Raw genomic sequence first — 26,066 nt, forward strand, 5'->3', positions numbered from 1 at the left:
GACATCTAGAAATGAGATGATTTTTTAAAAACATTTATTTCCTGTTGTTAATCATAATTAAATGTTAGGGTCCCATCCCTAGTATAAAGTGATCCATAGCTTTGCTCCTTCCCCATCAAAGGGTTTGTAGTCAAAGAAGGAGAGCCAACAGAGACAAGTGAATATTACAGTACAGATCCACTCAATCCAACATACCTGTCCTCTCCAACAGAGCAACATTTGTGGTTGTGCTATGTAGTATACTCAGGTACAGGTATATGGCTATGAACTGTCCCTGTCAAAATAAACTCATTCCCCTGCGCTGATTGGTCCACTCATCATAAGTCCCGCCCCCATGCTACAACCAGCCCCTCCCCTCTCCTCTCGCTGCGGCTCACAACCAAGTCATAGAAACGGCACGCGGCGGCCAGCAGCTCATACAGGACAACGTAACTTCACCTTGGGGGGTTTCGTACACCAACTCTGTCCTTCCTGTGAGAGAGAAGTGAGACCCAGCCGCTGGAGGAGGATGAAATAGTTAGTTTGTGAAGCTAGGGCACTGTCACCTTTCGTCCTGCTGTATGCGTCTCGCTCGTGCGCTTCCCGTGACATGAAAACACTCCGCACGCGCCTGATTACATCGCATTCACCTGCTGTCCACGAGTGGCAACGATGGTTAAATGTCCTGTTTAATGGTCGAGGTATGTACACTGCTGTCTTACTGTGCTTCTAGCTCTGACACAGGCGCACATAGGCTTCAACACACTGAGTTGTTTTGTATAGGCCCTTTAACAGCTAATGAAAACATCCATAAAATGTTCCTGTAAAGACGTTTAACGTGTCCCCAGTGCTCTATGAGTCAACAAACACCTTGCATTGCCGAAATGTGCTTTTATTCATGACCTAAACATGATGTTAATGTGCTGCACATGAATGTCTAAGCATTGTTTTGATTCTAGGAAGTGAGTGTCCAGTGACCTTGATTTTTAGATGCTAGTAGTAGTATTTTGGTGCAGACTCCTCCATGGACAGCCTCTTTTATAAACTGCTCTGATGTTTTCAGGAGGCCCCTTGTGTTATTGCTATATGTCACCTCATGGTATTGACGAATTTACAGCAGCTAGCCTGCAGGACACTGCAGACCACAGAAAGGGAAGCTTCTGTAGGCTGCTTCAGTAAGAGTGTAAGGTTTGGTTATGTCTCAGGAAATAAACAGAAAAACTTGAATCAGCGCTTGAATGTACGTTTTTCTGTCTGAAAATGTAAACAGGAAGTGCAGACAAACCAGTTAACTCAGAGTGGATGTCCTTTGTAAAGCACACCTGCGAGTTCATACTCAGGGCTTAATCACTACTTTCTTTACAGATCTTCAGAGTCACAGTTTAGTTGACAAAAAGTATCATACCTGTAACCTTTTGATGTAGTACACTAATGAGGACTACTATTTTAAATTTCAAACGAATACTTGTCTTTGTTTTTCTTTTTTTTTAGTGAAGTTTTATTCCCAGATATCTAAATATTTGCCGTGTTGAACTTAATTCAGAAATGTACATAATTAAAATGTGTCAGTATCCCCAGGAAAAAACTACAAAGCCACAGAATCAGAAATATTATATTTATCTTGAGGGATATAGTTGCTCGTATACACCTGAAAGTAAGATTATTGGAATAATAATAATAGAAAGTTGGAGTAGATCACAGCAAAAATACCCCCCCCCCCAAAAATAAATAAATAAATAAATAAATAAATAAATAAATAAATGAATGAATAAATAAATAGATAATTTTGAAAAATAAAATAAATAACATTAATTAAAAGACAAGAGCAGAATAGTTTAGCAAATATAATGTATAAAAAGGGTTGAAAAAAGGAATACATTAAAAAGTCATATTTCTCACAATATCTTTATTTTTAAATCCAATTTGAGGCCCACTCATCTGACATGTCTGAAAAAAAAACTCTTATTTAAGATAATTAATATACAATTAAGAGGTAACTAATAGTGACACCTGAGTTGCTGAAGTGTAAAAAGAATCTTCCAATGGGGCAAGAATAATGTGCTTAATTACTTTCTTGCCAAGAAACTCTACAAGTAAATTATAATTAAAGCAACTCAGGTGTCATTTTTGTCTCTTAATATCTTTAAACAAGACATTTTTTTTGGACTTTTCAGGTTAGTGTGGTTAAAATTAAGTCTGATAAGATATTTATTGTGAGAAATGGGGAAAAAATGGCCTATAGAGAATCTGGGCTGAATTTTGAGACTAACTTGGAGCAGACACATGAGATCATGTGAATACACCTCAACTTAAGCATAATAAATCAGACTTTTCAGAGTTTGTTTGTGGCTTTAAATTCCCTTTAAAAGTTGTTTGGTGCTTTGCTGCTGTCGCCCAGATTGCAGGACAGTATGTACCTCCCTTTTTCTGTGTCTTTATTTCTGTACTCTCAAGACCAAGAGACAGAGAACGACGGACCGACACTCAAATTTTACCACTGTGTCAACAGGAAGAGGATCAATCTGCTGTTATATAAGAAAAGGTTGTTTAAAGAGGTGTTTTAACAGCTACAGCATGTGCTATATTTAGCAGAATAAGCTGTTTATACATATGTGTGATATTGGTTGGACTTCCTGCCTATAATCCTGAAATATTTACATAACAGAAATCCGAACCAGTTTCTGTCCAGGTCCTAAAAACCTACAGGAAACGGTGAGCAGACCTGCTTAATGTAAACAGTTTGACAGAAACTAGCTGTAAACAAAGAAAGAGATTTATACACACAGAAACAGAGAGAAACAGAGCTGTACATTTCAAAAGGACTGAAGTATAAGCACATATTTGAGAGATCATGGGGAAAAACAGAAGATGGAGGGCATGCTGTAAACATGCCATAACCATGTGGGCTGGATGAGTGACTCGTCACTGCCCCTGGTTTGTCTCCATCCACCCGTTTCCTGCCCTCCGGTAAACAACAGCGTGCTAATTTAGATGTAAATCCTCCCACTCAAGGTGCTGTTCTCTGACTGTCTTCCTCTGGAGGGGGAAACTGAACATTGTGTTTTATGAGGTAAAGGATTATTTCTTGTGAGTCCATCAGGTCAGTCAGAGTTACCTGGTTTCTGTTATACGTCTACATGTCTTTGCCCCAATGGTGCTTTACACCGTGTGAACTCAGTCCCCTTTCATTCTTTCTGCACTAAGCAAACAGAACAATTGAGACACATTATAACCATTACCAGCAGTTATAAATACATGACCTGAAAAAGAGGTTCATTTCAAGAGCTGAGTGTACCTGGACTTTACCAGGAACTGAACTCAGACCAGGGTGCATCTTTAGATTACCACACTGCTGTAAGGTCAGGGTTTCAGTCCTTTTTTAGGGTCAACAGGTGTGAGAAAATATTGACACACTTGCACCATGATACATGTTTGATATCGTACAGACCCACAAAGTGAAGTTTTTATTGATAGTTTACATCTCTAAGTTATTAAAAAACTGAAATCCTTTTTCTAACCTGATCTGAGAGCAGGAGTGAGGAGTTTTTGGCTGCTAATGGAGCTGACTGAAAGTTTTGTCGTATTCTTAAGCAACAGTAATCTAAACTATCAGAGACAGAATTAATATGTTCTTAAATGCAATTTTAGCTTTCAAACTTCTGCAGAATCAGCAATATTTTACGTTAAACTGCAAATATTCAAAGCAAGTGAAATATTTGCCTGTAGAAGGGTTAGTGGTAACTTTTCTGACACCTCCTGCTTAAAACCCCAAAAGTCAGAAGGATTGTGAGGCCCCACTTTCACGGTCCGTATTCATACTGAAAATCAGCCTGCAGAAGGATTGCTGACCCCCTGGGTTTTTTTCCACTCTTTCTTCTTCCAATTTCTTGCTTTTTCCACTGTCCTATCTGTTAGAAATAGAGGTGTAAAATTCCATGAGTATAACTCAAAAATATATAAATGTATCTTACATGTACCACATTGTCCAGAGGGGGCACCAAAGAGACAAATATAAAGAGCTCTTCATTGATGCTTTAGTGTAGTTGGGTAGTTTTCATACATTTGCATCTCAAGAGTTTTAAAAATTATAATCTTTAGTCCTCTTTTTTTTTCAAAAAACTAAAAACTAGTAAACAAAAATTACAATATTACATTTTTTTAATACAGTTTGCAAGCTGTTAGTCTTAGATACTTAGATAAACACTTGATACTTAGATAAACACTTGAACCAGATGACTTAATGTGTAATAAGTCTGGAATATGTTGAATTCAAGATAGAAAACTGTATTTTTTGACAGTTTTCCAGTTTCTTTTGGATGCATTTGCGCACATGTGGATCCCTTTTTGATTACTTTTACCAAAAAAAGTCCCTATAAGTAAGTCCTTAAATAGTGTCTGTAATATCACCCATTTGTTTCTGATACAGAGTTTTGAAGCCCGTCGCCAAAGGGGCCATATTGGAAAATCCTTGTTTGAGTTAGGTTTAAATAAAGAGGCGGGTGGGTCTTTAGCCTCTTTGCAGACAGCTACTAAGTGCCCACTTGTCAGTCAAGCCAGAGACTTGGGTTGTGTCCGAAATCACTCACTCATTCCTACTCACTACTCACTATATAGTGAATTAGATGTAGTTAACTATATAGTCCACTCAATCAGCTAAATTAAAACAACATTTTGGACACTACTCACTCATTCGCAAGCCGCTGACAGTGACGTATTTACTCTTGTGTCGCTCACGGACGGCTTGGGATTTACAGTTATATCTTTTCTTAAAAACTGCAAAACAGTATTTATTTTAGTGATACCTAATATTATATTTAGCTTATTTTCTGCAACAGCCAAATATAATAGAAACATTTATTACACGTTATTTTTAAATAAATAAACCCTATATTTGCGCGGAACTTATGCTGTGTTTAAGAATTACAAGGTCCAGTGAATGCATCACCTGCGTACTTGATTTAACGGCTAAAGTCCATGTTGTTTGTGAGACGGGCTCGTCTGAAAGTTAAACAGGGAGCTAAGTGTTATTCTCTGACAGTTTTTAATTTTGTTTCATGCTATTGGTAATCATTAAACATGTAATTCTTCTGTTTGAACCGAAATGCATAATGGTATATATTGCTCATATAGTGAGCATCGCTAATACACTACTTTTCAAAATGCATTGTGGGATACATTGAGTGGACTATATAGTGAATGACCATGCTCACTCAGATTTCGGACAGCACTACAAAATGGCGTATTCACTATATAGTGAATAGGGAGTGATTTCGGACACAGCCTTGGTGTTTCTGCTCCCAGCCTCTAGTGGACGCTTAATGAACTGCAGTTTTTAACTTTGCTTTTAAATATACAGTTGTCTGTACCACTTTCTCCTAACTTTGAATGATAATGAATTAGCCAGTTTTATGTTGACTATTTGTGACTGACTGTTGTTCTTTAGTGCTCTTCTGTGTGAGATATGGGAAAGAATAAAGATGAGGTTTGAACTTGAAAGAACCTCGCCTTTTGAAAAGAGGCATCAGAGGTCTGACAATGAGGATGGACCATGTGGAGGCATGTGATTAATGTGCAAATCAATGCCAGATCATGCCAGTACTCTGTCTGACCCACTTTATCAGAGCGCTTGGCAAACACAGAGACATGTCGCTTCTGGAACAGCAGATGCCACTGTCGCTAAATTCATGTAACCTTCTTACTCACTGAGATGAGAAACAGTCAAACACATCATGTAATCACATTACGAGGTCTTTATTTTGAACTGTGCAGACCTCTTACTTAACTTTGTTTTGTTTAATGTTCATTTAATTTAAAAGAGCAGATCTGTAATGGAGGTAATAAGAGCTTGTTGGAAAACAGTGCAGGCAGGCAGAGTGACATCAGTGTGAAAGAGGTCTGTGTGTGTGAAGCCTTGCAAAGAAGGCCACCATGACTTTTCACACAGTTTCTATTTATTATCAAGGTTCGATGATGCTCTTTTGATGGCAGAGTGTATTTTGAGGTGTTGTAATATTAATCTCAGCTTCTCTCTCTCTTGGGCGCAGGGGTGTGGAGCAGTCACATTTAAAAGGTCGGCGCAGGATGCCATACAAGTTCGCATGCTGGGTAAGAAAGCTAACTGACCTGAATACTTGAGTTTAAAATGTGGTAAATGTATGTCGTCTGCTGCAAACTGATGGTGCAAAAGGTGTCTAAATATTTGGAAACAGAGCTCAGGGCTTTCAGTAACCTTTGGCAGTGTGTAATCTCTGTTAAACACGGAGGCATTTCTCTGCTATCTCTGTATTTACTCTGCACTGTGGCTCAATACAGTCAGTTTCATAACACTAGAGAAAGTTCAACATGTGCAGACGCAAGTTTGAAACGTCTAAATCTGTTACGTGTGTCTTTTTCTCTACGTGATGGAATGTATACCATAAAAACATTAATGTAACTGCAGATTTATATCCAAAGAGTGTGAAACTTTAATGAGTAAAATGTAAACTGAACTGGTTGGATTTGAAATAGTGAAGACATCAAATTTGTTTTGAAGGCACCAATTGCTGCAATTTAAAGATATTTTATTAAAAATCAGGAATGGGTATTGATAAGATTTTATCAATGATTCCTTTCAATTCCTCCTGTGAGTTTTCTCTGTAATAGGCGTTGCAGGTTTTCTGTGTCAACAACATTAAACTGAGTTTATAAGTGAATAAGTGATTGGTCACTGGATCTTGATATCTCTGGGGGTAAATATATAGAAATAAGTAAAAATTGCCCGCATGTGATGATGTACTGTTTTGCATTATATTATTGACTCAAGTAGGCCATCTAGTGTCTCAAAGTGGTTATAGTATTATTCTAAGTTGTTTGGACACCTTGCTGTAGTTATGAAGCCTGCCATGAGCGTGCATGTAACTTTTATTTCATTTGCCTGCAAGTATTGTAAAATTTTGAGTACACAGTAATTTTTTACAAAGACTAATTTTGATTCATCTCTGTGGTGAAAGTTGAAATTTTTCTCTGGAGTTGAAGTTATACCAATGCATACTAACTGCTATATCATGCAATTTCCCATCAAGCTAGCACTATTTTGTTTGTATTGTTTTTGGTAATAGGATCATGTTTAATGTAATGAATATGAATCTTGCATGAAAGAGTAATGTACATTTCTTTGCGTGTTCAGTTCTTCAGTAAAACTTCGAGCTGAAAATCTTGAACCAGAAATGTTATCTAACTGCTAAGTTCGGTGGCTCCACAGACTTGTCAACATAAGGTCCTGCAGCTCAAACAGAGTGTAAAGAATCCATAAGGAATCATTAAGAATAAAGGCTAACAATGCTTTCAATTCTCAACAGAAACCGCTTTTCGATACCTATCCCTATTAAAGATATGCAGTTGTTTTAAATTGATTGCTCAAAAAAAAAGCTGAAAAAGAAGTATGTTGCATCATTTTTTCTTACACTCTGTAAAGGTTTGTGAAGTAAGCAGGCCAGTGTATAGTTTTAAAAGTTTAATGTTGTCCCACATTTGTGTGCTTTCCAATTGTTTTCATTACATGATGCTCCAAGTGTTTTCAGTGGGCAACCAGTTAGGACTCTTCTACTACAGAGGCATGGTGCTGTGTGCAAAACATTAACTTGTTAAAATGTTTAAAGGCCTTGTGAAAATTTCAAAAGTAATCTTGAAATAGTCTCAAATTCATATTTTTGCATCTCCATAACCCATGATTTAAAATAAACAGCCAAAGATATGACGTATAAGTTGTTCCTGGGCTGGTCATAGGCCTACAGCCAGCAACTCCCAGAGGCTGTTGATGGTAAGGGGCAACATCCAAATTAATATTGAAGTTTTAATTAGTATTGAAGTTAATATAGTAGTATGCAGAAGTGCAAAAAAAATGCTCTTCGCTGAGAATCCACTTGAGGCTGGCTTCAGAAATACCGAAAACCTTGTATACACCAAGTCAAAAAACAGACTTTTACTGCAAAAATAAAACATATTTGCAGCCTGGTTGAAAAAAAAGCAGAGATCTGAAATACTCATTTCACCAGCGGCACAGTGTTTGAGGAGTGATTGATTTTTTTCTCTAACTCTGTGTTTTAGAAGATGTTAGGATCACAAGTTTGTCCAATTAGACATTTGACAGCTCAGCTCACGAGACTGATGGGTGCCCTATACCTGTTTAAGAGGAAGCTCAAAGCCCAAGTCATATCCTGTATGGCCCCCCCCAATGATCAGCTTCATTACTCTGCACCAGGAACAGATAGGTGACGTTGCGGAGGCTACGTCCATATTTTATATAATCTATGCTCGATGGTGACATTGTGGTCAGGAATCCCCATACTGCTTTCCCCAAACGCTGTCTGACTCGAGGTGACTCCTGTTAGCTCCTACATCTTTTTTAGCGGAGATCTCACGTTGACATAATAAGAAAGGGAAGCTACGGCTTACATCTCCTCTCCAAAAGCCTTTGTTGTCTTGCACCAGCTCTCTTTTCTCTTAGTTTTTGTCTCTGAATCCATCTGGGCCTTGAATTTCCAGAGTTCTTCAGATATCTCCAGTGGTTTGGCCGATGAGCCAGCCTGGCTATGCCGCCACCAACTAGGTATCCGGGTATCAACAACAGCAACAGAGTGCAAGCTAAAGCCTGTGACTCCACTGTGAAAAACAGTGAAAAACAGCCCGCAACTCTTTCCAAACGCACAAGCAGAAAAGGAAGAAACACCCAAAAGAAAATGTCAAAGAAAATCTGGCATGCTTGGTACAAACAGATGGTAGAATAGTGTAACAGTTCACAATGTCAGCAGGAAGTGCCCTGATTGGTCGACTGCATAGAGTAAGATTTCCGAGCATTTTCGGCCAAGTATTGGAGAACAACACCGAAACATTGGCGCAAAAATCAGCCACTATTTGAAGGTCAACACAGAAGTATAAACCAGGCTTCAGATTGTAAGAATGTTTTCCTTGTGCATAATTGAGTTTGAAGCTAAAGTTGGGATTCAGCAACTTCCTCTGAAAAGGATTTGTTTCCATGAAATAGATTAAGGATTTCCACATCAATTACAAAAAAAATAAAGAAAATGAATTTAGCCCGGGGTCAGGTCCAGTGCTAAAAATTTCACGCACTCATTCTTGTGCTTACACGAGCACAAACAGATACAAACACTTGGCAGGCTTTTTTTTTTTTTTAACAGGACATTTCAGTCAAAGGCTGACCCACTTCTCTGCACAGTACCCTGCCAGAAAACGTGACCAGTGGCATCATTAAAGAGAATCACAAATAAGAGGCGCGCACATACACACACACACACACACACACACACACACACACACACACACACACACACACACACACACACACACACACACACACACACACCACCGGAGCACAGAGACCAAGACCAAGTGTGTCCACTGGCTGACTCTCAAACGTAGCCATCCAGGCTCACACTGACCTCATTAACTCTCTGGTACCTCTCCCTCCCTCTGTAACCCCATCACCTTACATCTCACTGCTTCTCCCTTTCACTCACAGTTTCTTTTCACACTTTTTCAAAGTTGGGAATCAGATTCCTCATTGTATGCCTCCTTCATTCATATCGGTCTCATAAAAGATATTAATGTTACAACCATCACATTAATCTTATTGTCTGTGTCTTATCCCATCTTAAAAACAGCCTCTTGTGTCTCAGATTGGACTTTCAAGGCTGTGTGCCTGCATGTGTGTCGACTCTCCGTCTGCATGTGACTGTTTCTCAAAGCCAAGCTCCAGAATGAACACATTCATCTCCAGATCATCTTTTTCTTTTTTTTTTTCCTAACATGAACCCAGTTGAGTCAATCTAAATTAATATTGGTTATTAGCAGTCTCAGGAAGGCCTTTGGGGGTCTGTGTGCCTTTTAAGGACAACAGAAAGAGAGTGTTTCAGCTTTCAATGAGTTATTGGGTCATTTGAGTTAAAGCTGATTCACTTGAGTCCAACGAATTCATTTTATTTTTATGTGTGTCAGCAGAACTGAGTAAGTGCATTGAGGGACACTTTGTGTTTTAAGTTTCAGTCTGATGTGGATACACTGTGCTCATGCAACGTTCATTGTGAACCCAGCAGTTTTTTTTTTTTTTGTCTTTCTGGTGTATCTTTGAAAGTGTATCTGGGATTTAAAAGCGTGAGTCAAATTCTTTCACAAAATAATTTTTGTTTTTGTCCCCACAGCTCCAAGTTCTCACGCTTCTAAGATCATTTTCATCTGATTATACCAGTGTCATACATATTGCATGAGTGTTGCGATTCTGATCTCATCTATCTGATTGGCATCAATCTGTTTTTTTTTTTTTTTTTTTAATTGATGGATGATTGTCATCATCATCCCGTCTGCTTCACAATCAGGAATCATGCACAGTCTCATGAGAGTCACGGTTGGAGCAGCCTCAGATTTAAGTGTGCTGTTTTGCACGCGAAAAAGTCAGGGGTCTCATACAGGAGGGCATGCAAACTTGATCATTACCTCCGCCAAGGAGGTTATGTTTTTGGGAGAGTTTGTCCATCTGTTAATCTGTGAACAACATCACTCAAAAAGTAACAAGCGGATCTTGATGAAATTTTCAGGAAATGTTCAAAATGGGATAGAGAAGAAGTGTTTAAATTTTGGAGGTGATCCGGATCACTGTCTGGATCCAGCTTTTTTTAAAAAGGATTCCTTATCATTGTGAGATAGGGCCATTTTCACCATATAACTCCTGGATAAACAGTGGGGTTGCTTTGCAGTAGAAGACAAGACAAGGTCACGATCATTTCTGACAGATGTAAAAGTACAATCCAGATCCTGGCATTATTCTGGATACTAACATCCGGAATATGAAATTTGTACTGGGTCATCACAAGTTTCAACACTGTCAGGTAACAAATTATGGTACAAACCTGCAACTAACACCAACTCGTAGCATACAGTCTGCTGAAAGGGAGTATAACATTAAAGTAGGACTAAAGTGTTGCGTGATAATCACAATATGTTTGGCAGAGGTCTACGCTCTCTGAGTGCTTATCTAGTTTTTATAGCAAAACACTGTTTCAGAATTATTTTTCACCATTAATTTTTGTTCACACACAAAAAGTCTGCAGCTCCCCTCTCATAGTAAACGTAAAACTATTATCTTGGCAATCACAAATATCAGGGCCAGACTTGGTTTCAGCAGATATCAGCAGTAGAACAACAAATTTAATGTCCTGAAATATTGAGCTGGCAGCACTTGTGACAAACTTCAGCAATCTTTACTGAAAACACAAGTCATGTAACTTGTGGGTTTAAACGCCCTGAGGCCTCTTTGATGTTGAACCATGGCGTGCTTTGGTGGCATATGTTTAGACTCCAAACTGTGTCAGTGCCCATTATGGGGTTATTTTGGCTTTATTTTATGGTGTAAGGAAGTGAAGGCACATCACTAATATTTAATTAGAGTCTGTTTTAGATCTCTTTCATTGTATTGGTGACAGTTGGATTGGCGTTTGTAGGTCAGAGGTATCTACATGAAGCAGGTTAAAACCTCTTCAAATAAAGGTGAACTGAAGGTGATGTTGGTCACACCTTGAACACACTTGTGCTCCTTTCACTCTTTGTTGGCAAACAGGCGTCTTAATGTCGCAGGCTGATTCTGTGTCACTGACCTAACTATGAAGCATCATATTGGTGTGCTGTGGATGTAGCAGCATAAAGGCAGAGTGAGGGAGAGTGTAAGTGAGCTTCGAGCCGAGAGGGGAGGGGCTTTTTGACTCCAACAACAACACTGGAGCAAGTGAGACTGTAGCGGGGAGAGAGAATGCGGCAGAAGGAGGGAGCAGACCGTCAGTGGCCACCGGCTCTGAGAGAGAAGGATAGAGACGGGTTTCTCTTTTCTTCTCCGCTTCCTTTCACTGCGTCTTTATCGCTCTACACCCATTTCCAGCCGATCCCTCTGTCCTGCTCTCCTCCCTGCTGCTGATTCTGTCTCTTTCATCTCTGTCCTACATCTGACTTGCATCTTTCCCCACCTCGCCTCTTCCTACTCACCTATGGCTACCTGAGAGTGAGCTTCTCCTTCTCTCCGTCTCTCTCCTCTTTCTCCCCTCTCAGTACCGTCATCAGTCCGCTTATCCGAGTGTGAGGATGCCAGTGCTAGAGGGGCTTTGGGGCCCTGATATTAGGATGCGGGACTCTCAGCTTAGTGTCGGAGTTGAAGTCGGGGTATGTCCTGACGAGGCACCCCGCTCGCCGGTGTGGGGGCCTCTCAGGATGCCTCCAGTTACTTGCGGGGGTTTGTCGCTTGCTCTGGAGCTCCCAGCTCTCATACGCCAGCTCAGGGCTGCTTGGAGAGCTCGCAGGGCTGGCCCCCTGGATCCTGAGAGGAGTCCGACAAACACCTGGGTGGCTGAAGAAGAAGATGTGGAAGGGATAAAGGATGACTTAGAGGACGGGAACAGTGATCTGGAAGGTAACCACAGAACATGAAGTGAAGCAGGCTTTGACAAAGGATTCATAATTTGTGTGTAAAAAGCAGAAAAAAGATTGCTTTGATGTTTTTAGGAAGTTTTTTTTTTAATTTACATCTTATAATGCCTCTATATTTCTCCACAGCTTCTCAAAAATACTTATTTTGTTATATTTGCAAGCAAAACTTCAATATCCAATATCCTTTGTTTACGACTGTGTCTGTGCCGGTAAATTACGTGACTCCAGACGAGGTTCAAAGCAGTTCAGACTCCCAGCTGGAGTGACGTGAATTGAGGGATTTAAGCTTAGAAGTTGGAAAACAAAAAAAACTGTGTTACCATCTGCTGTGCTGACTCTGACATGATGCCACCAGTCCATCCTTTGTGTGTGTCTGGAGTGATAGGCAGGGAAAAGTTGCATAGATGACAGTTTGATGTACACAAATACAACAGAGACATCAAACTGCTTACCAGATCTGATAATCTTATTCTGGACTCTTTGCTTTGACCTTTGTCTGGTGTGTAGATGGGTTTTAAAACCTGTGAAGCTGTTGATGGTGATCTCATTGTCATTTGAGTGTAATGTCGTGATGACTGATATCAGTGTGTAGTGCGTTCATGACATTAGTCCCTGCAGAGCCTTTTAAGTGTTTTCGTTAGCTGATTATTCACTCTGAGGGGATTTACCTGAGTGCAGAGCCTGACTCATTTGGTGGAAAAATGGACAAATGTACCCTGTTCCCCACCGTCTGTGACTTTCCCTCCTTACGTCGTGATGACCTCATTGGTTTGATTATTCTCACGGACTCTGAGGGCCATTTTTGCGTTATTTGATGTGTGGAGACGCTGAGATAACTTGTCAGTAGCGATTGTGAGTCACTCTGACATTTATCACAGCCATGACTGAAAATGATCTAAAATCAAGCAGAAAAAGTGTGACTGAGTTTTGAGTTTCCCTACAGACTCCGAGTGAAGAAAGTGGAGGAAATTTCTGCTCTGACTCAAAAGCGTCAGATCTATTGCAATGCTAAAAATAAAGACGGTATCCTTTAAAGCTCTTGTGAGAAGTTTCCAACCAATCATCAGACAGAATGAAATGAACATTACAGCCTATTTATGACCTTTAAGATCAAACAAGACCAGTGATTACAAGCCTGACTTTTTTACATCTCTAATTTTTAACGCCTGCAACCTCTTGGAAGGGGTAGGCGTCAGACGAGACGATTACCGCACCTAAAAGAAACAGGCTTTTTGAGTGAGTCATACATTTGGCTGCTAAAAGATAACAGGATGAAACTCTTCTTTTTTCCAGAAAACAGTACTAATACACAGGCGAAAACCAGCAAATATGTACAAGGTGACACTTTGCCTACAGGGGGTGCCAAAGTCGACACAAATAAATAGTTTCTCGCTGGAGCTTTAAGGTCATTAAAGGTCATAGAAGTCTTTTAAACATTTATTTAAGCAGTTTTCCATCTGTCTTTGCCCTATAAAACCATTATAACATAAATAAACTGACAGCTTTTGTTGTTGAATAATGAAAAACATGAACTTAAAGCTCCTGTGAGGATTTTTTGCGAGTTATGGAACAGACAGAAACTGGCATTGAAGCCTTTTTACACAATGGATGAGTTGTGAATATCTTAAGTGTGACTTCAGTGAGATTTTTATGAACAGTTCTACAGTTTTGGCATCATGTCAACTAATCGCTGCAAAAAGTGTAGTTCAACCTTCAATAACATTCAATGATCAGTGATGAATATTCACAAAGAGCTGAGTCTGAGACTTTCTGACCCATTCTGCCCCTGGGGACAAAGAGGAGAAGGGTCAGCTTAAGGGCCTAAGTGTTCCCTGAACAGATGAGTCTTCATACATCTCCTAAAAGTACAAAGGGACTCTGCGGATTGTAAAGAGTTTGGTAATTCATTCCGCCATTTGGGCACAACAGAGGAGAAGAGTCTGGCCAGAGATTTAGAGCCAAGCTGGGTTGGGGGCACCAGGTGTCTTTCACAAGCAGAGCGCAGTGGGCGAGAAGGAGTGTAGACCTGGATGAGGGACCCCAAGTAGGCAGGAGGCATTCTTGTTAATTTTTTGTAAGCCAGAAGAAAAGCTTTGAATTTGATTGGAGTCACTGAGCTTCCAGTGAAAAGAGATTAACAGTGGGGTGCGTGCTGTTTTGGGGCTGGTTAAAGACCAGACATGCTGCTGCATTCTGGTCATCTGCAGAGGTTAAACACAGGGAAGCCTGCTATTTAAGCATATGAAAATATGAAAAATTCATGTTCACAATAAACCCCATGTACTCATACCTGAATAGTTAGGTTGCTCTAAAAGCACTGAGTTGACATTTAAGCTAACAAAAAGTGGTGCTGAGACTCATTTGATTATCCTTATTATGACCCCCTCTTTTGTTCCAAAGAGCACCTTCATACTCTTTTAATCTTCTGTCTGACATCACTGTAGCCCTCTTTTTTACTCTGTCACGTACACTAATGTGATCTAATGTCACCCTTCCCTCACACGAAGCTGCGTGAGGCTGTATGTGCACACCCTGCCCCCTCTTTACCTGGAGATTCCCTCCAGCTGTGCAGATTCACTCTGTGTATTTCTGCATCCAGATAAAGGAGCATCAGCTGGCAGCAGGACGCCGCATCTACCAGCGTGTGCTGACAACGGTTTGTGTTTGAGCATTGAGGTGTCTGTTTCTGAGAAGGAGAACAGCCCCCAAAGCACAGTTTGTGCCGTAAACACCCACAGATATATGTGAAGCCAAGTGAGCATATTCTGATGGGTGCCCTGTGTGTGAGCGTGGGCGATCAGCATCAAGTGCGCAATCTTGTTTTCACATATGGAATCAAGGATTTAACCTCATTTACAAGTGTGTGTGCGCACATATGTACAGATGATGATCATGCACAGCACAGGCGTGTGATGAGGCGCGTGTGCATCACTGCAAACAAGCTTCCTGACTGATTCACGTTTCCATCCCAAATGACCCAGTTCTGCGCCGCGCAGAGACAATGACCTATTTACCACAGAGAGAGTTAAAAGAAGAGGGAGGAGAGGAGAGGAGAGAGGCGGAGGGCGAGACGAAACGCTGGATCGGAGCGGGAGAGGGGATGTTGTTGTCGAACAGGAAGGGAGAGGAGGATGTAGAGACAGGAGCAAGGAGAAGCGGAGGAAGAGATGGAGTGACATGAAATAAAAGAGATGGTTGAGTGAAGAGAAAGAGAGCTAGAGGGGGTGTGAGTGTTTCTGTGGAGGTTTTTCCAGATCATGAGTTTCCTCCTCTCACTGCTCATCAGCTGGATAAAAAAAGCAAAGAGGCTTTCCCCCTCTTCTCCTTTTTTTTTTTTGCACAAACTAGGCCAGCAGGACTCTTCAGCCTCACGTGAACAGGCTGAGTCACTCCACCAAGCTGCATGTATCCACACACACACATTCACACATACACACTGAACACACACAAAGAGAGAGATGCCACTTCGTTTCAGTCGTATGTTTTATGCAAAGCTGCCAAGCTTGGACAGAAAAACACGACCTCCCTGCAAACTCTGCTTTTCGTTTGGTCAACTCACCCTGACAAAGCAGGATCTGGCAACCCGAGGGAGTTACTGTGGCGACTCTGACCCCATTAGCAGGTAGTTTAGCTGCGCTTCTGTGCAGAAGTTACAAAGGTGATGGGAATTTGCAACCTCAGGGATATAACACGCTCCAGTTCCTCACATCTGATCCTTGAATTATTCAGTACACCCATAGTTTCTGGTTTATTCCAGTGTGAATTCAATGCTTGCACATGTGAGCTGGGGCCTATTTTCATTGTGTATTGTTGTCTCTGGCCTAAATAAGGAAAAGATTCTGCCTCAATTTGACTTTTTTGGCCCTGAGGAGAGAACTTGGAGCCCATGTTATCACTTAAGTGGTTTCATCAAAGATATACCTTTATTTTAGATTTGATGCCAGCAATACGTTCCACAAACTGGGACAGAGGTGTGTGTATAATTGTGATGCATCACCTTTAGTATCTCAATGCTCTGTAAATTCAACAAGTAGGCCAAGTTCAAGAGTTTAAAAGTTAAACATTGTCCTACTTCAGCCTTGTTTCAAGGGTTTCATTACAGAGCCAGGCTGTTATAATTTGTGCAGAATATGGTTAGTCTCACTCTTCTATATTTGACTGTTGTAGTAAGTAGACTACAAGTCCCTTTCACAACACAAATGCCTGCAAAGTTTAGCCGTTAGAAGAAGGTCTGTCCTTTCTCTTGAAGAAATGACTTTCTTGGAGTACAGGTAAACTCTGGAGCTGGACTGGCAAAAAGACATCTTGGTATTTTCCAAAACAAATGCACCCCTTGGCAAGAGTCACATTTAAATGACAGTAGTTAATGATGCTCATGGGAAACAGTCGTATTCCAGAAAAACAGTACTGATTGTGACCACAGGTGTCACTGCAACCCATGTGAAATGCAGAGTCAGTGTCAGATAAAACACTGAAGCCCTGTTTCCACCAAGTGGTCTGGTATGGATTAGTACAGTTTGGTACGGGCTGGATCAGTAAAGCCTGGTCTTCTTTGTGTTTCCACAGCCAACTATCTTGGTAGGTGGCGTGTAAGCCAGATGCAGATAATCGCATCAGCTACGTAATAGCCTGACGGCATAGCAACACAGTGTACCCAGCCAATTAATTCAACCGAGAAAAAAACAGGACGTTTCGACCGCAGTTTCATGCTGTTGGTGATGTCTTTTTCCAGACAAAAAAAAAATTATCTTGAGGCTTCAGGATCTTGGCTGGTGATTTAAACATGTCAGGGTCATGTGTTGTTCATTATTACCACTGTTGCACAGGAAGTAATGATTATTTTGACCAATCAATGGACTGCAGTGTTTCCAGCTCCACCTTCTGGGGTCAGACCAGTATGTCTGGCACCCCAACAGAAAGGTGCCAGAAAGTGGGACGATACAGGTCGTTAGTCTGGGGATCTGTCTCAGTTTTAGTCAAAAGAAAAAACACAAAATGTGTGTCGTACCAAGTTGAAACAAACTGAACAGTTTGGTGGAAACAGGGTTTAGATATGTCCTCTTGTTTAAAAACATGAGCACTTTGAGCATGTGACACCCCCTTTTTCTTTGCTAAATCTGTTTGAATTATGTACGCCATGCGTCAAGTTAAACCCTTCAAACCAAAAAGTCTGTGTTAAGAATCGCAGCCCTTTCAACCAACCAGAATCAGTGTTACACCACAGTGGAAACAGGAATAACAAGTGTAAGAACACAGCGTATGCACTGAACACTCTCCGAATTTGAACACTTTTTATTATTTAGGAGACATGCACCCCAGCAGCTTCACAGTAGCATGAAATCTCTTCCCCTTGGGCAAACTCAGACAGAAGCATGATGTCCCTGTGATTCAGCTGTTTCAAAGACCCTCTTGTTGAACAGAGGCTGTTTTAAGAGACACTCTTAATTGGCTTTTCTGAGGGGCGATTATGTCGAACATCTATGAACCGCGTAGGGGAACGCTCGGCTGTGTTGTCCTCTCCTCACCTCGCTGCCTGCTTCCTTTGTTTCCTCTGTTCTAGTCTAAACACTCCTCTGTTTTTCACCCTGGAGGAATTAGATTCACGGATTATGTGTGCTTGTCTGCCAAAAAAGGCCAGAACAGAACATCAGTAATAACACCAAATGTTTGGATTTCTAAAATTGTCCTCCCCTTTTTTTCTCTCCTTTGTCCTTGTTTGTGTGTGCAGCTGATGGCAGACTGAACGCTGGTCATGCTGGTGTGTTGCTGGTTGAGAGACGAGGCTCCTACCCGCTGATTGACCTGCGAATCCTCAAAAGTGAGTAAGAAGGAAGTTTGTTTGTGCAGCAAGGAGCCTTAAAGTGACAGTGGCTTAAACCAATTTCATTGGGTTGAAATAAGAGTTTTCTAAAACACTAGTGAGAGAAAAATAGGATTTCTTGTTTTAGCTGTAACTCATGTAAAGAAACACCAGAGGATCATCAGAAAGCCTAATAAAGCACAATACCCCCCTCTTTAAAGTCAGAATTGAACAGAATGTCAGAATTTATTTACCTTCCAAAAATATTAGACATCAGGTGACCGAATTGCTAATGCTGATACTGAGTTGTTACTATTATTTTTTTGCATTTTACAAACAGAAAGCTTGGAAAATACAGCTAGACAAATATTGTGAATCATTACATAAAAAGACAAACAAAGGTATCGCAATTCCTTAATAGCAGCCACACTAACAAGGCTGCCTGCAATGTCAAACATGATTTGTTTGTTTTTCAATCGGCTTCATGAGTGTAAACATCAGTTCACACTGAGGACTCAAAACGCTGTTAATCAGCGTGATAAATTAATCTATGACAGTGATTCCAAACCTGTGAGCTGCAGCCCCCTGGTGGGCAGTGGATGTTTTGCAATTGAACAGCCAAATCCTTTTAAAAACTGTGATTTCTGCTTGTGCGTGTGTATGCATGAGCGTGTATGCATATGTGTATGTGTGCGTGGGTGTGTGTTTAAGGGGTTGAGGTGTAATTATGTAAAAATGAAAATACACAAAATACTGTTTCAAATGTTAAAACTCAGTCAACATTTGAAACAACATTAGTGTTCAAATATCTTTCTTATTATTATTTTGTTTGTTTTCCCTTTAAGTATTGGACATGTGACACGGAAATGAGAGACAGGAACTTTTATTGTTTTTGGCTGGACCACTATTCCCCTCTTTTCATCTGTGCTCATTCAGTGTTAGTGTGAGAGCCTAGTTGGTTCTAATCAGGTTTTTCTGAAGAACTTATTTGATTTTCCACCAGCAAAGTGCCAAGTTGGAGCCAAGTCATACCATTTCAGGTGGAGTTTGTTAAGTTCAAGTTTTTAATGAGGAAACTCCTAGTTTGGGCCCTGGCTCAGCAAAGAGTTGGTGCTTGCTAACCATCAGTTTTGAGCACCTGGAGCCAGAGCTTTGTCTATGGAAAAACAAAGAACCAGTGTCAAGTCAGGAATTGGCCTGGAACTAGCACCAGCACCAGTTTGGTGGAAAAGAGGTACCTGCAGCAGAACCGCATTGCAGTTTTCAGTTGAGTCTTTTATGTTCAGTCTTTGATTATAAAAAGTGGACCCTGAGTTGGAAAAGGTTGGGAACCACTGATCTTTCTTATAACAAAAAAAAAAACCCTTGCTTTATTTCAACATTAACATTCATTCAAGACTCTTAATGGGGCCTTAAATTATGGGCTACATGATTTGGTATTTGATGCCATGGCTTAAAAAATGTAGTTTTAGGTGGTAGGTGCCTCAAAACTTCCTCATTTCTCTCATTTTTGCAGTGGAACTAGATGCAATTAAAGGAAGAAACAGGCACAAATAATAAAGAGTTTATTCATATTTACTCAAGAATAAACTTGAAACTCTTCTCTCTGAGTCAGAGTCTTGTGCATTAGATTTATGGTAACTGAACTGTGTCCACTGCCCTACTTTATCACATGCTCTGCAGAAATATTCGTACATTTAGTTCCCACCACGGTCTGTTGGACTGAATCCTTTTACTCTTTGTCATTCCAGCCAGTGCCCAGCAGGGGGAGGTAGAGTCTGGCACCAGGAGGAAAGTGAAGCGTCTGCTGAGCTTTCAGAGATACTGTCACGCGTCCAGACTGCTCAGGGGGTTGGTGCCTCACACCCCTGGGTCACTGCACCTGCTGGACGACGACTACCTGGGACAAGCTGCTGTGAGAACACATAAGAATCTGCAGACATGTCTCTAGTTTTGGAAACTTGTTTTACCTGACTAATTTTGTTGTTCTTTGCAGCACATGCTTTCAAAAGTTGGCACATGGAACTTTGACATTTTCCTTTTTGATCGTCTAACAAATGGTGAGCTGTTTGTCTTCAAAATGCATGAAAATTTCCAGGTTTTCCTTTTCACAAAGTTGCATTTTCCTTTTTTTGTGACTATATCCTTATAATGATATGTCAAATGGATCTGTATACTGCAGGGAATAGTCTGGTGACTCTGATGTGCCATCTCTTCAATGTCTACGGCCTCATTCATCACTTTGAGCTGGACATGGTCAAACTGCACAGGTTTCTTGGTAGGTCACACCTTAGCATCAAGGATCAAACTGACTTGAGATTCATCAATCCAACTTTAAAAGTCCCAATACAGGAACCAGTATTATTAATTTTTGCATTTCTGGGTCTTTAATCTTCACTTCTATGCTCCAAGGCATGGTGCAAGAAGACTACCACTCCCAGAATCCCTATCACAATGCCGTCCATGCTGCTGATGTCACCCAAGCCATGTACTGCTACCTGAAGGAGCCCAAGGTAATGTAGAATAGAGCATTCACACACACTCACACACTCCTCTCGTGCACACATCACAAAGCTTTCCTCCAGCCGAGCTTCTCCTTGACATATTCCATCAGCTTTCCTTCCTGAGCGATAATTCCACATCCGTCCACAGCTCAGAGAAATCCCTGAAGCCCTCTGACCAGATTAAGTGTCTCTGCATCTCATCCCTCCATACAGTAATTGCTTTTGTGTCCTTGGAGATGCTCCTGTTTTTGTTAAAAGCACTCTCATAAATAAATTGAATTCAACGCAGGGAGCAGATCTGAGATATCTGATCAATTATGTGGCGTTTTGTCCTTCACTTGTCATCTTACATTTACCTACAGGATGTGACACATCCTTTAGCAACTCATGCTGATGCACCTGTGTGTCCTTCATGAGTGTCAGTAACAATACTGGCTTAATACTGTCTATTTCTTTATTTATAACGCCTCCCAGCACTGCTGCAGGGTTGCTGTCAGAAGGAGAAATTAAATGCAAACAGGAAGGTCTTTTGATTATTTCTGGTTCAGCCAAAGATAGGATGGAGGGAACTGTAGTGAAGGGTTTTGGGATCCAACCTGTGTTTTAAAAAGCTAGGAGGCAATTTGTCACAAACTAATGCAGAGTGGCTCATTTTTACCATTGTCTCTGCTGCACAGTATGTGATGCATTTGATCATCTGTGCGTACTTTGTGAATTGGAGGATGTGTTTGTTTTAATTAGCACAGGTTTAGCGGGGGGAGAAGAGTGCAGCTCTTTAATGAATCAGATCTGCAGTTGACTGGTGCTGAGCAAGACTGTCAAAAAAAAAGACAAACTGTCTCTGTTTTTAATCCATCCTCATCAATCTGAGAAAAAACAGGGTGGAATTCAAGATAAACAAATAAAATAAGCTCCTAATCATGTGTCTCCTGACTCTATAAAGCACGGCTTAGCGATCAAGTTTTAACAGAAATAAGTGCAAATGTCCCTTCTGAGTGACAAACAAACATTTCTCTGCGTTCACGTGTTGAAGCTGGCGGAGCAGCTGAGTCCTCTGGATGTGTTCCTCGGTCTGATGGCTGCAGCCGCTCACGATGTGGACCACCCAGGAGTCAACCAGCCTTTCCTCATCAAGACCAGGCACCACTTAGCGTCCCTTTACCAGGTAGAGTGTGTGACACGTGCAGATTATCCAGTGTGGAGTCTGTTTCTGATTCTGTTTGGATTATATTTAGTATGGGTTGTATTTGCTTGACAGAACACGTCTGTGCTGGAGAGTCACCACTGGAGATCCACTGTGGGCATGCTGAGGGAATCAGGGCTGCTGTCCCACCTGCCTGTGGACATGTCGTAAGAGAGCATGCACACAAACATGAGCACACAAACAAGATCTAACCAGAAATCTTGACTTTTTTTATTCAAATCTGATCTAAAATATTGAAATAATTTAAATAGTTAATTAAAGCACTGCTCTGTAAACAAAAAAAAGTAAAATCTAAACAATTGTCTTTTCTTTTTAGTAAAAAATGTCCTATGAAACTCAATGAGCCACATTTGACAAGTCCAGAAAAGTCTTATTTCAAGATATTAAAAGACAAAAATGATGTCTGAATTGCTTAAAAAAATCTGCCAATGATGTAAAAAAAAGTGTGTTTATGTTGTTTTGTGAATTTAGCTGCCATAAGTATTTCCATACCATTAAAAGTGTAGAAATGTGAGCTCAGTACTGCCCCCTCTCCCCTACAGGCAGGACATAGAACAACAGCTGGGCTCTCTCATCCTGGCAACAGACATCAGCCGACAGAACGAGTTCCTGTCCACCTTCAGAGAACACCTGGACAACCAGGACCTGGACCTTCAGCTGGCCTCACACAGGCACTTCATTCTGCAGGTATGTTGCTCTCATTCATCTTTTATAGAGTTTCTTATGAATTAATGTTGAAATGAAACAATCATATCAAATATCTGCCCTTCCTCTTGTTTCTTTAGATTGCTCTGAAGTGTGCAGATGTGTGTAATCCATGTCGCGTTTGGGAGCTTAGCAGACAGTGGAGTGAGAGGGTGTGTGAGGAGTTCTACAGGCAGGGTGAGTGATGAACATTTTATAATCCTAATAAATACGACAAAGAGGAAAGGTATGAGACATATTATGACCAATCTGAGAGTTTCTAAAATAAAATTTAGAAGTCAAAGAAGGTCAAAACTCTGGAAACACTTGCAAACAGCTTTATTCTATACTAACTGGATTCAGCTTGTGGTTATTACCAGTGTCATAGTAAAACATACTTTCGAAAAACTGATAACATTTAAGTAGGCTGAGACTGATAGGAAAAGAAAACTTTTTTTTTTCAAAGTCAAAAACATCCAATACTAGATGGAGCACAGACCTCAGCATATTGTGACTGTCACTCAACACTGAAGTCCTACTTTAATGTTATACTCCCTTTCAGCAGACTGTCTACTACAATTTGGTGTTAGTTGCAGGTTTGCATGATAATTTGTTACCTGACAGTGCTGAAAATAATGATGACCCAATACATATTTTATATTCCAGATCTTAGTATCCAGAATATTTCCAGGATCTGGATCGTACTTTAACATCTGTCAGAAATTAAAGTGACCTTGTCTTGTATTGTTTTGCAAAGCAATCCAACCATTTATCGTGGAGTTATATACACATTTGGGGAAAACGGCCCAATCTCACAATAACAAAGAATCTTTAAAAAAAAAAAATCCTGGATCCAGACGGTGATTCGGATCACCTCTTAAATGTTATCACTTCTTCCTTATCCCATTTCGAACATTCCCTGAACATTTCATCAAGATCCATTTGTTACTTTTTGAGTTATGTTGTTCACAGACAAACAGACAAACTCCACAGACCACATTTCCCATAAAGCCTATGCTTCATATGCCTCTAATTTGCAAGTACTCTGGCTCCCTCCCTCAGTCCAAAAACATGCTCGCAGATTGATTGGTCACTCTAAACACCCTGTAGGTAACCCACTTTGTTCCCAAAGACAGCTGGGATAGGCTTCAGACTCCTAACCCAAACCTGAAAGGGAAAAAGCTGTTAAGATTATGGGAGGATGGAAGGTCCCAAACTTTTTGAGATTTCCTGATTGAACTAGAAATAGTTCTGTATTTATTACATTTGGACTCATTTTATTCAGTTTTAGTCTCTGAAGCTTGATGGTTCTGTACTGGACAGGTGATCTGGAGAGGAAGTTTGACCTGGAGATCAGTCCTCTGTGTAACCAGCAGGCTGACTCTGTCCCAGCCGTTCAGATCGGTGAGTACACACACAAAAGCTAACCTGGATTATGTCAAAGTCTTCCTTCCCCTGACGCCAGACTTTCTTGTCCTCCTCAGGGTTCATCTCCTACATCGTGGAGCCTCTGTTCGAGGAGTGGCACCGCTTCACCGAGGCCAGCCTGCTCAGCCAGACCATGATGGGTCACCTGCATCGGAACAAGGCCCGCTGGAGCCGCTTGAGATTCGCACGCACACATTCAGAAACTCACTCCCACGCTGAGGAGCCAGAGCTGGAGCCTGAGGGAGAAGGAGAGAGCGAGGAAGGGGGAGGAGGAGGAGAGGGGGAGGACATCCCTTAACCTTTCTTCCATTTCCTGAGGTGTTATTCTTTGTGAATGGAGGAGAGGAGTGTTTATCCACCTCCTTCTTTGTCCTCCTGCGTGTTTTCTCCCACCGCCAGTTGTTCATAGGCTCTGAAAGCAGGAGCACTGGATAAGAGTGGAGGAAAAATGGCTCCCTCTGCTGGAGAGGAGGACTGAAGCCCTGCAGGGAGGGGTAAAAAAAGAAGCCAGAGAGAGATTCAAGGTTTGGCAGATGATCTTAGTAAATATATGCCTCACTCTATAACCCAGTGATATCTGCTTCAACGTAAGAGACAAACGCAGGGAGAGAATTTAACGGCACACAAGGGATCGGTTGATGTTTTTGCACAAAGCTGCTGGAGCTAAGAGAAATGAAAGCCGAGGTGCTGGAAGAGAAGAATATATGAAGCTATGCTCTATAAAAATACTTTTTTAACTTTAACAATAATAAAAAACATACTCTATTAAGATCTTTTCACTTCAAACATTTTGTACAGTTTTCACTTCTAAAGGATGCTTTAAAACAAGTGTCTCACTTGTTTGCTTTTCACTGAAACATGTTTTTAACTCCAGCACTCTGTCAAGGTACTGTACACTGTAAAATGTTTTACCTGTGTAACGGGAGACCGAAAACTAACTACAAAAAAAGAGCTTCAGCTGGATGTCATAGGACTTAAAAACAGAAGCAAAAGCCATTTTCTTTAAGTGTTTTTAATGTTATAAATGCTATAACCTGTACATACTGTGTCGTACAACTTCACACGCCAAAATCTCAGCAGTGTAATCTCCTTTTTACCTGGGTGAGGACGTAGGGAAAGTGTAACACTGGTTTTTAACACATTTATTTGTCAGAGTCAGATATAGCCTCAATTTGCCACAAACACATGCACAACAAAGCCTTAAAGTAACTCTGTCCTTCTGTCTGTGAAATCCTCTCTGATGATGTTTTTCTGCCTGTTTTTCTTCAGCCATACCAGCATACACACGCACACACACACACACACACACACACACACACACACACACACACACACACACACACACACACACACACACACACACACACACACTCAGAGTACTGTAGCAGCTTGTTCCAGTTTGATTTTTTACCAAGTATCTCAAGGTGCCACATTAACTCACTGCTCTGTTACCTCTCTGGACATTTCTTCTTCTTCTCTGTGTTTCTTATCTTCAGACCACACTTTGGCCAATTAGTAGTCGCAAACATCTCTTAAACTAATATTTACTCTTCAGTAAACTTAGCAGTGAGTGTCGAGTCAATAAAGATGTCTGTTAGAGAAGTTTAAAGCTCCTGTGAGGGACGTCTGGTTCACGTTGACTCTGGTGCCCCCCTGTGGCCAAATTGATTCCTCTTAGCTGGCCACACACTGGACTTCAAACCAGATTTAGGGCCTCATTTGAGCCTCCCCTAGTTATTTGTGGCTTGTCATAGCCAAATATTTTTCTGAATAATCCTGGAATTTATACATTTACTTACTACTCCTGGTCAGAGCCTCCTCAATTTGGACTCATAAGGAATAAATATGTCTAATGGTTATGATTTCTGGCCTCAAACAGAATACCAGCGGTAACCAATGAGACTGCAAAGTGTCATCAAAATCAAAAAGGAGACCTACTTGTGCCATTATTTACCCATATTCTTTGCCTCATTGTTTGTGTTTTAGCAGCTGGCAAAGCTTA

At 40.8% G+C, this 26,066-nt stretch overlaps 1 protein-coding gene across 2 annotated transcripts; it reads left to right on the top strand.

Annotated features, from left to right (window-relative positions):
* The first annotated feature begins 363 nt into the window (after positions 1-363).
* On the top strand, positions 364-25,432 carry LOC141801776 (3',5'-cyclic-AMP phosphodiesterase 7B-like). Of its 2 annotated transcripts, XM_074685040.1 has the most exons (13): positions 364-680; positions 6,024-6,084; positions 18,173-18,262; positions 19,996-20,159; positions 20,241-20,304; positions 20,427-20,522; positions 20,657-20,757; positions 21,782-21,913; positions 22,007-22,098; positions 22,495-22,639; positions 22,738-22,834; positions 23,960-24,040; positions 24,121-25,432. In XM_074685040.1, exons 1-13 carry the CDS (start codon positions 660-662, stop codon positions 24,360-24,362), a joined length of 1,386 nt encoding a protein of 461 aa, XP_074541141.1. In that variant the 5' UTR covers positions 364-659; the 3' UTR covers positions 24,363-25,432. The 2 variants fall into 2 exon arrangements, with proteins under 2 accessions (XP_074541141.1, XP_074541140.1); XM_074685039.1 differs by lacking the exons at positions 364-680; positions 6,024-6,084 and adding an exon at positions 11,753-12,427.
* Positions 25,433-26,066: the final 634 nt, after the last annotated feature.

Source organism: Halichoeres trimaculatus, unplaced genomic scaffold (assembly GCF_033239565.1).
Source record: "Halichoeres trimaculatus isolate MK-OKI-2021-1 unplaced genomic scaffold, fHalTri1.1 fHalTri1_scaffold_13, whole genome shotgun sequence".
In the NCBI taxonomy this organism is placed as follows: Eukaryota; Metazoa; Chordata; class Actinopteri; order Labriformes; family Labridae; genus Halichoeres; species Halichoeres trimaculatus.

What these genes read in the sequence shown, in the direction of transcription:
- LOC141801776 (XM_074685039.1), top strand. Translation starts at nt 12,103, where the DNA reads ATGCCAGTGCTAGAGGGGCTTTGGGGCCCTGATATTAGGATGCGGGAC. An exon ending in ACTACCTGGGACAAGCTGCT is followed by an intron (nt 20,160 to 20,240) that starts GTGAGAACACAT and finishes TGTTCTTTGCAG; the next exon opens with CACATGCTTTCAAAAGTTGG. An exon ending in TGAGGAGTTCTACAGGCAGG is followed by an intron (nt 22,835 to 23,959) that starts GTGAGTGATGAA and finishes TGTACTGGACAG; the next exon opens with GTGATCTGGAGAGGAAGTTT.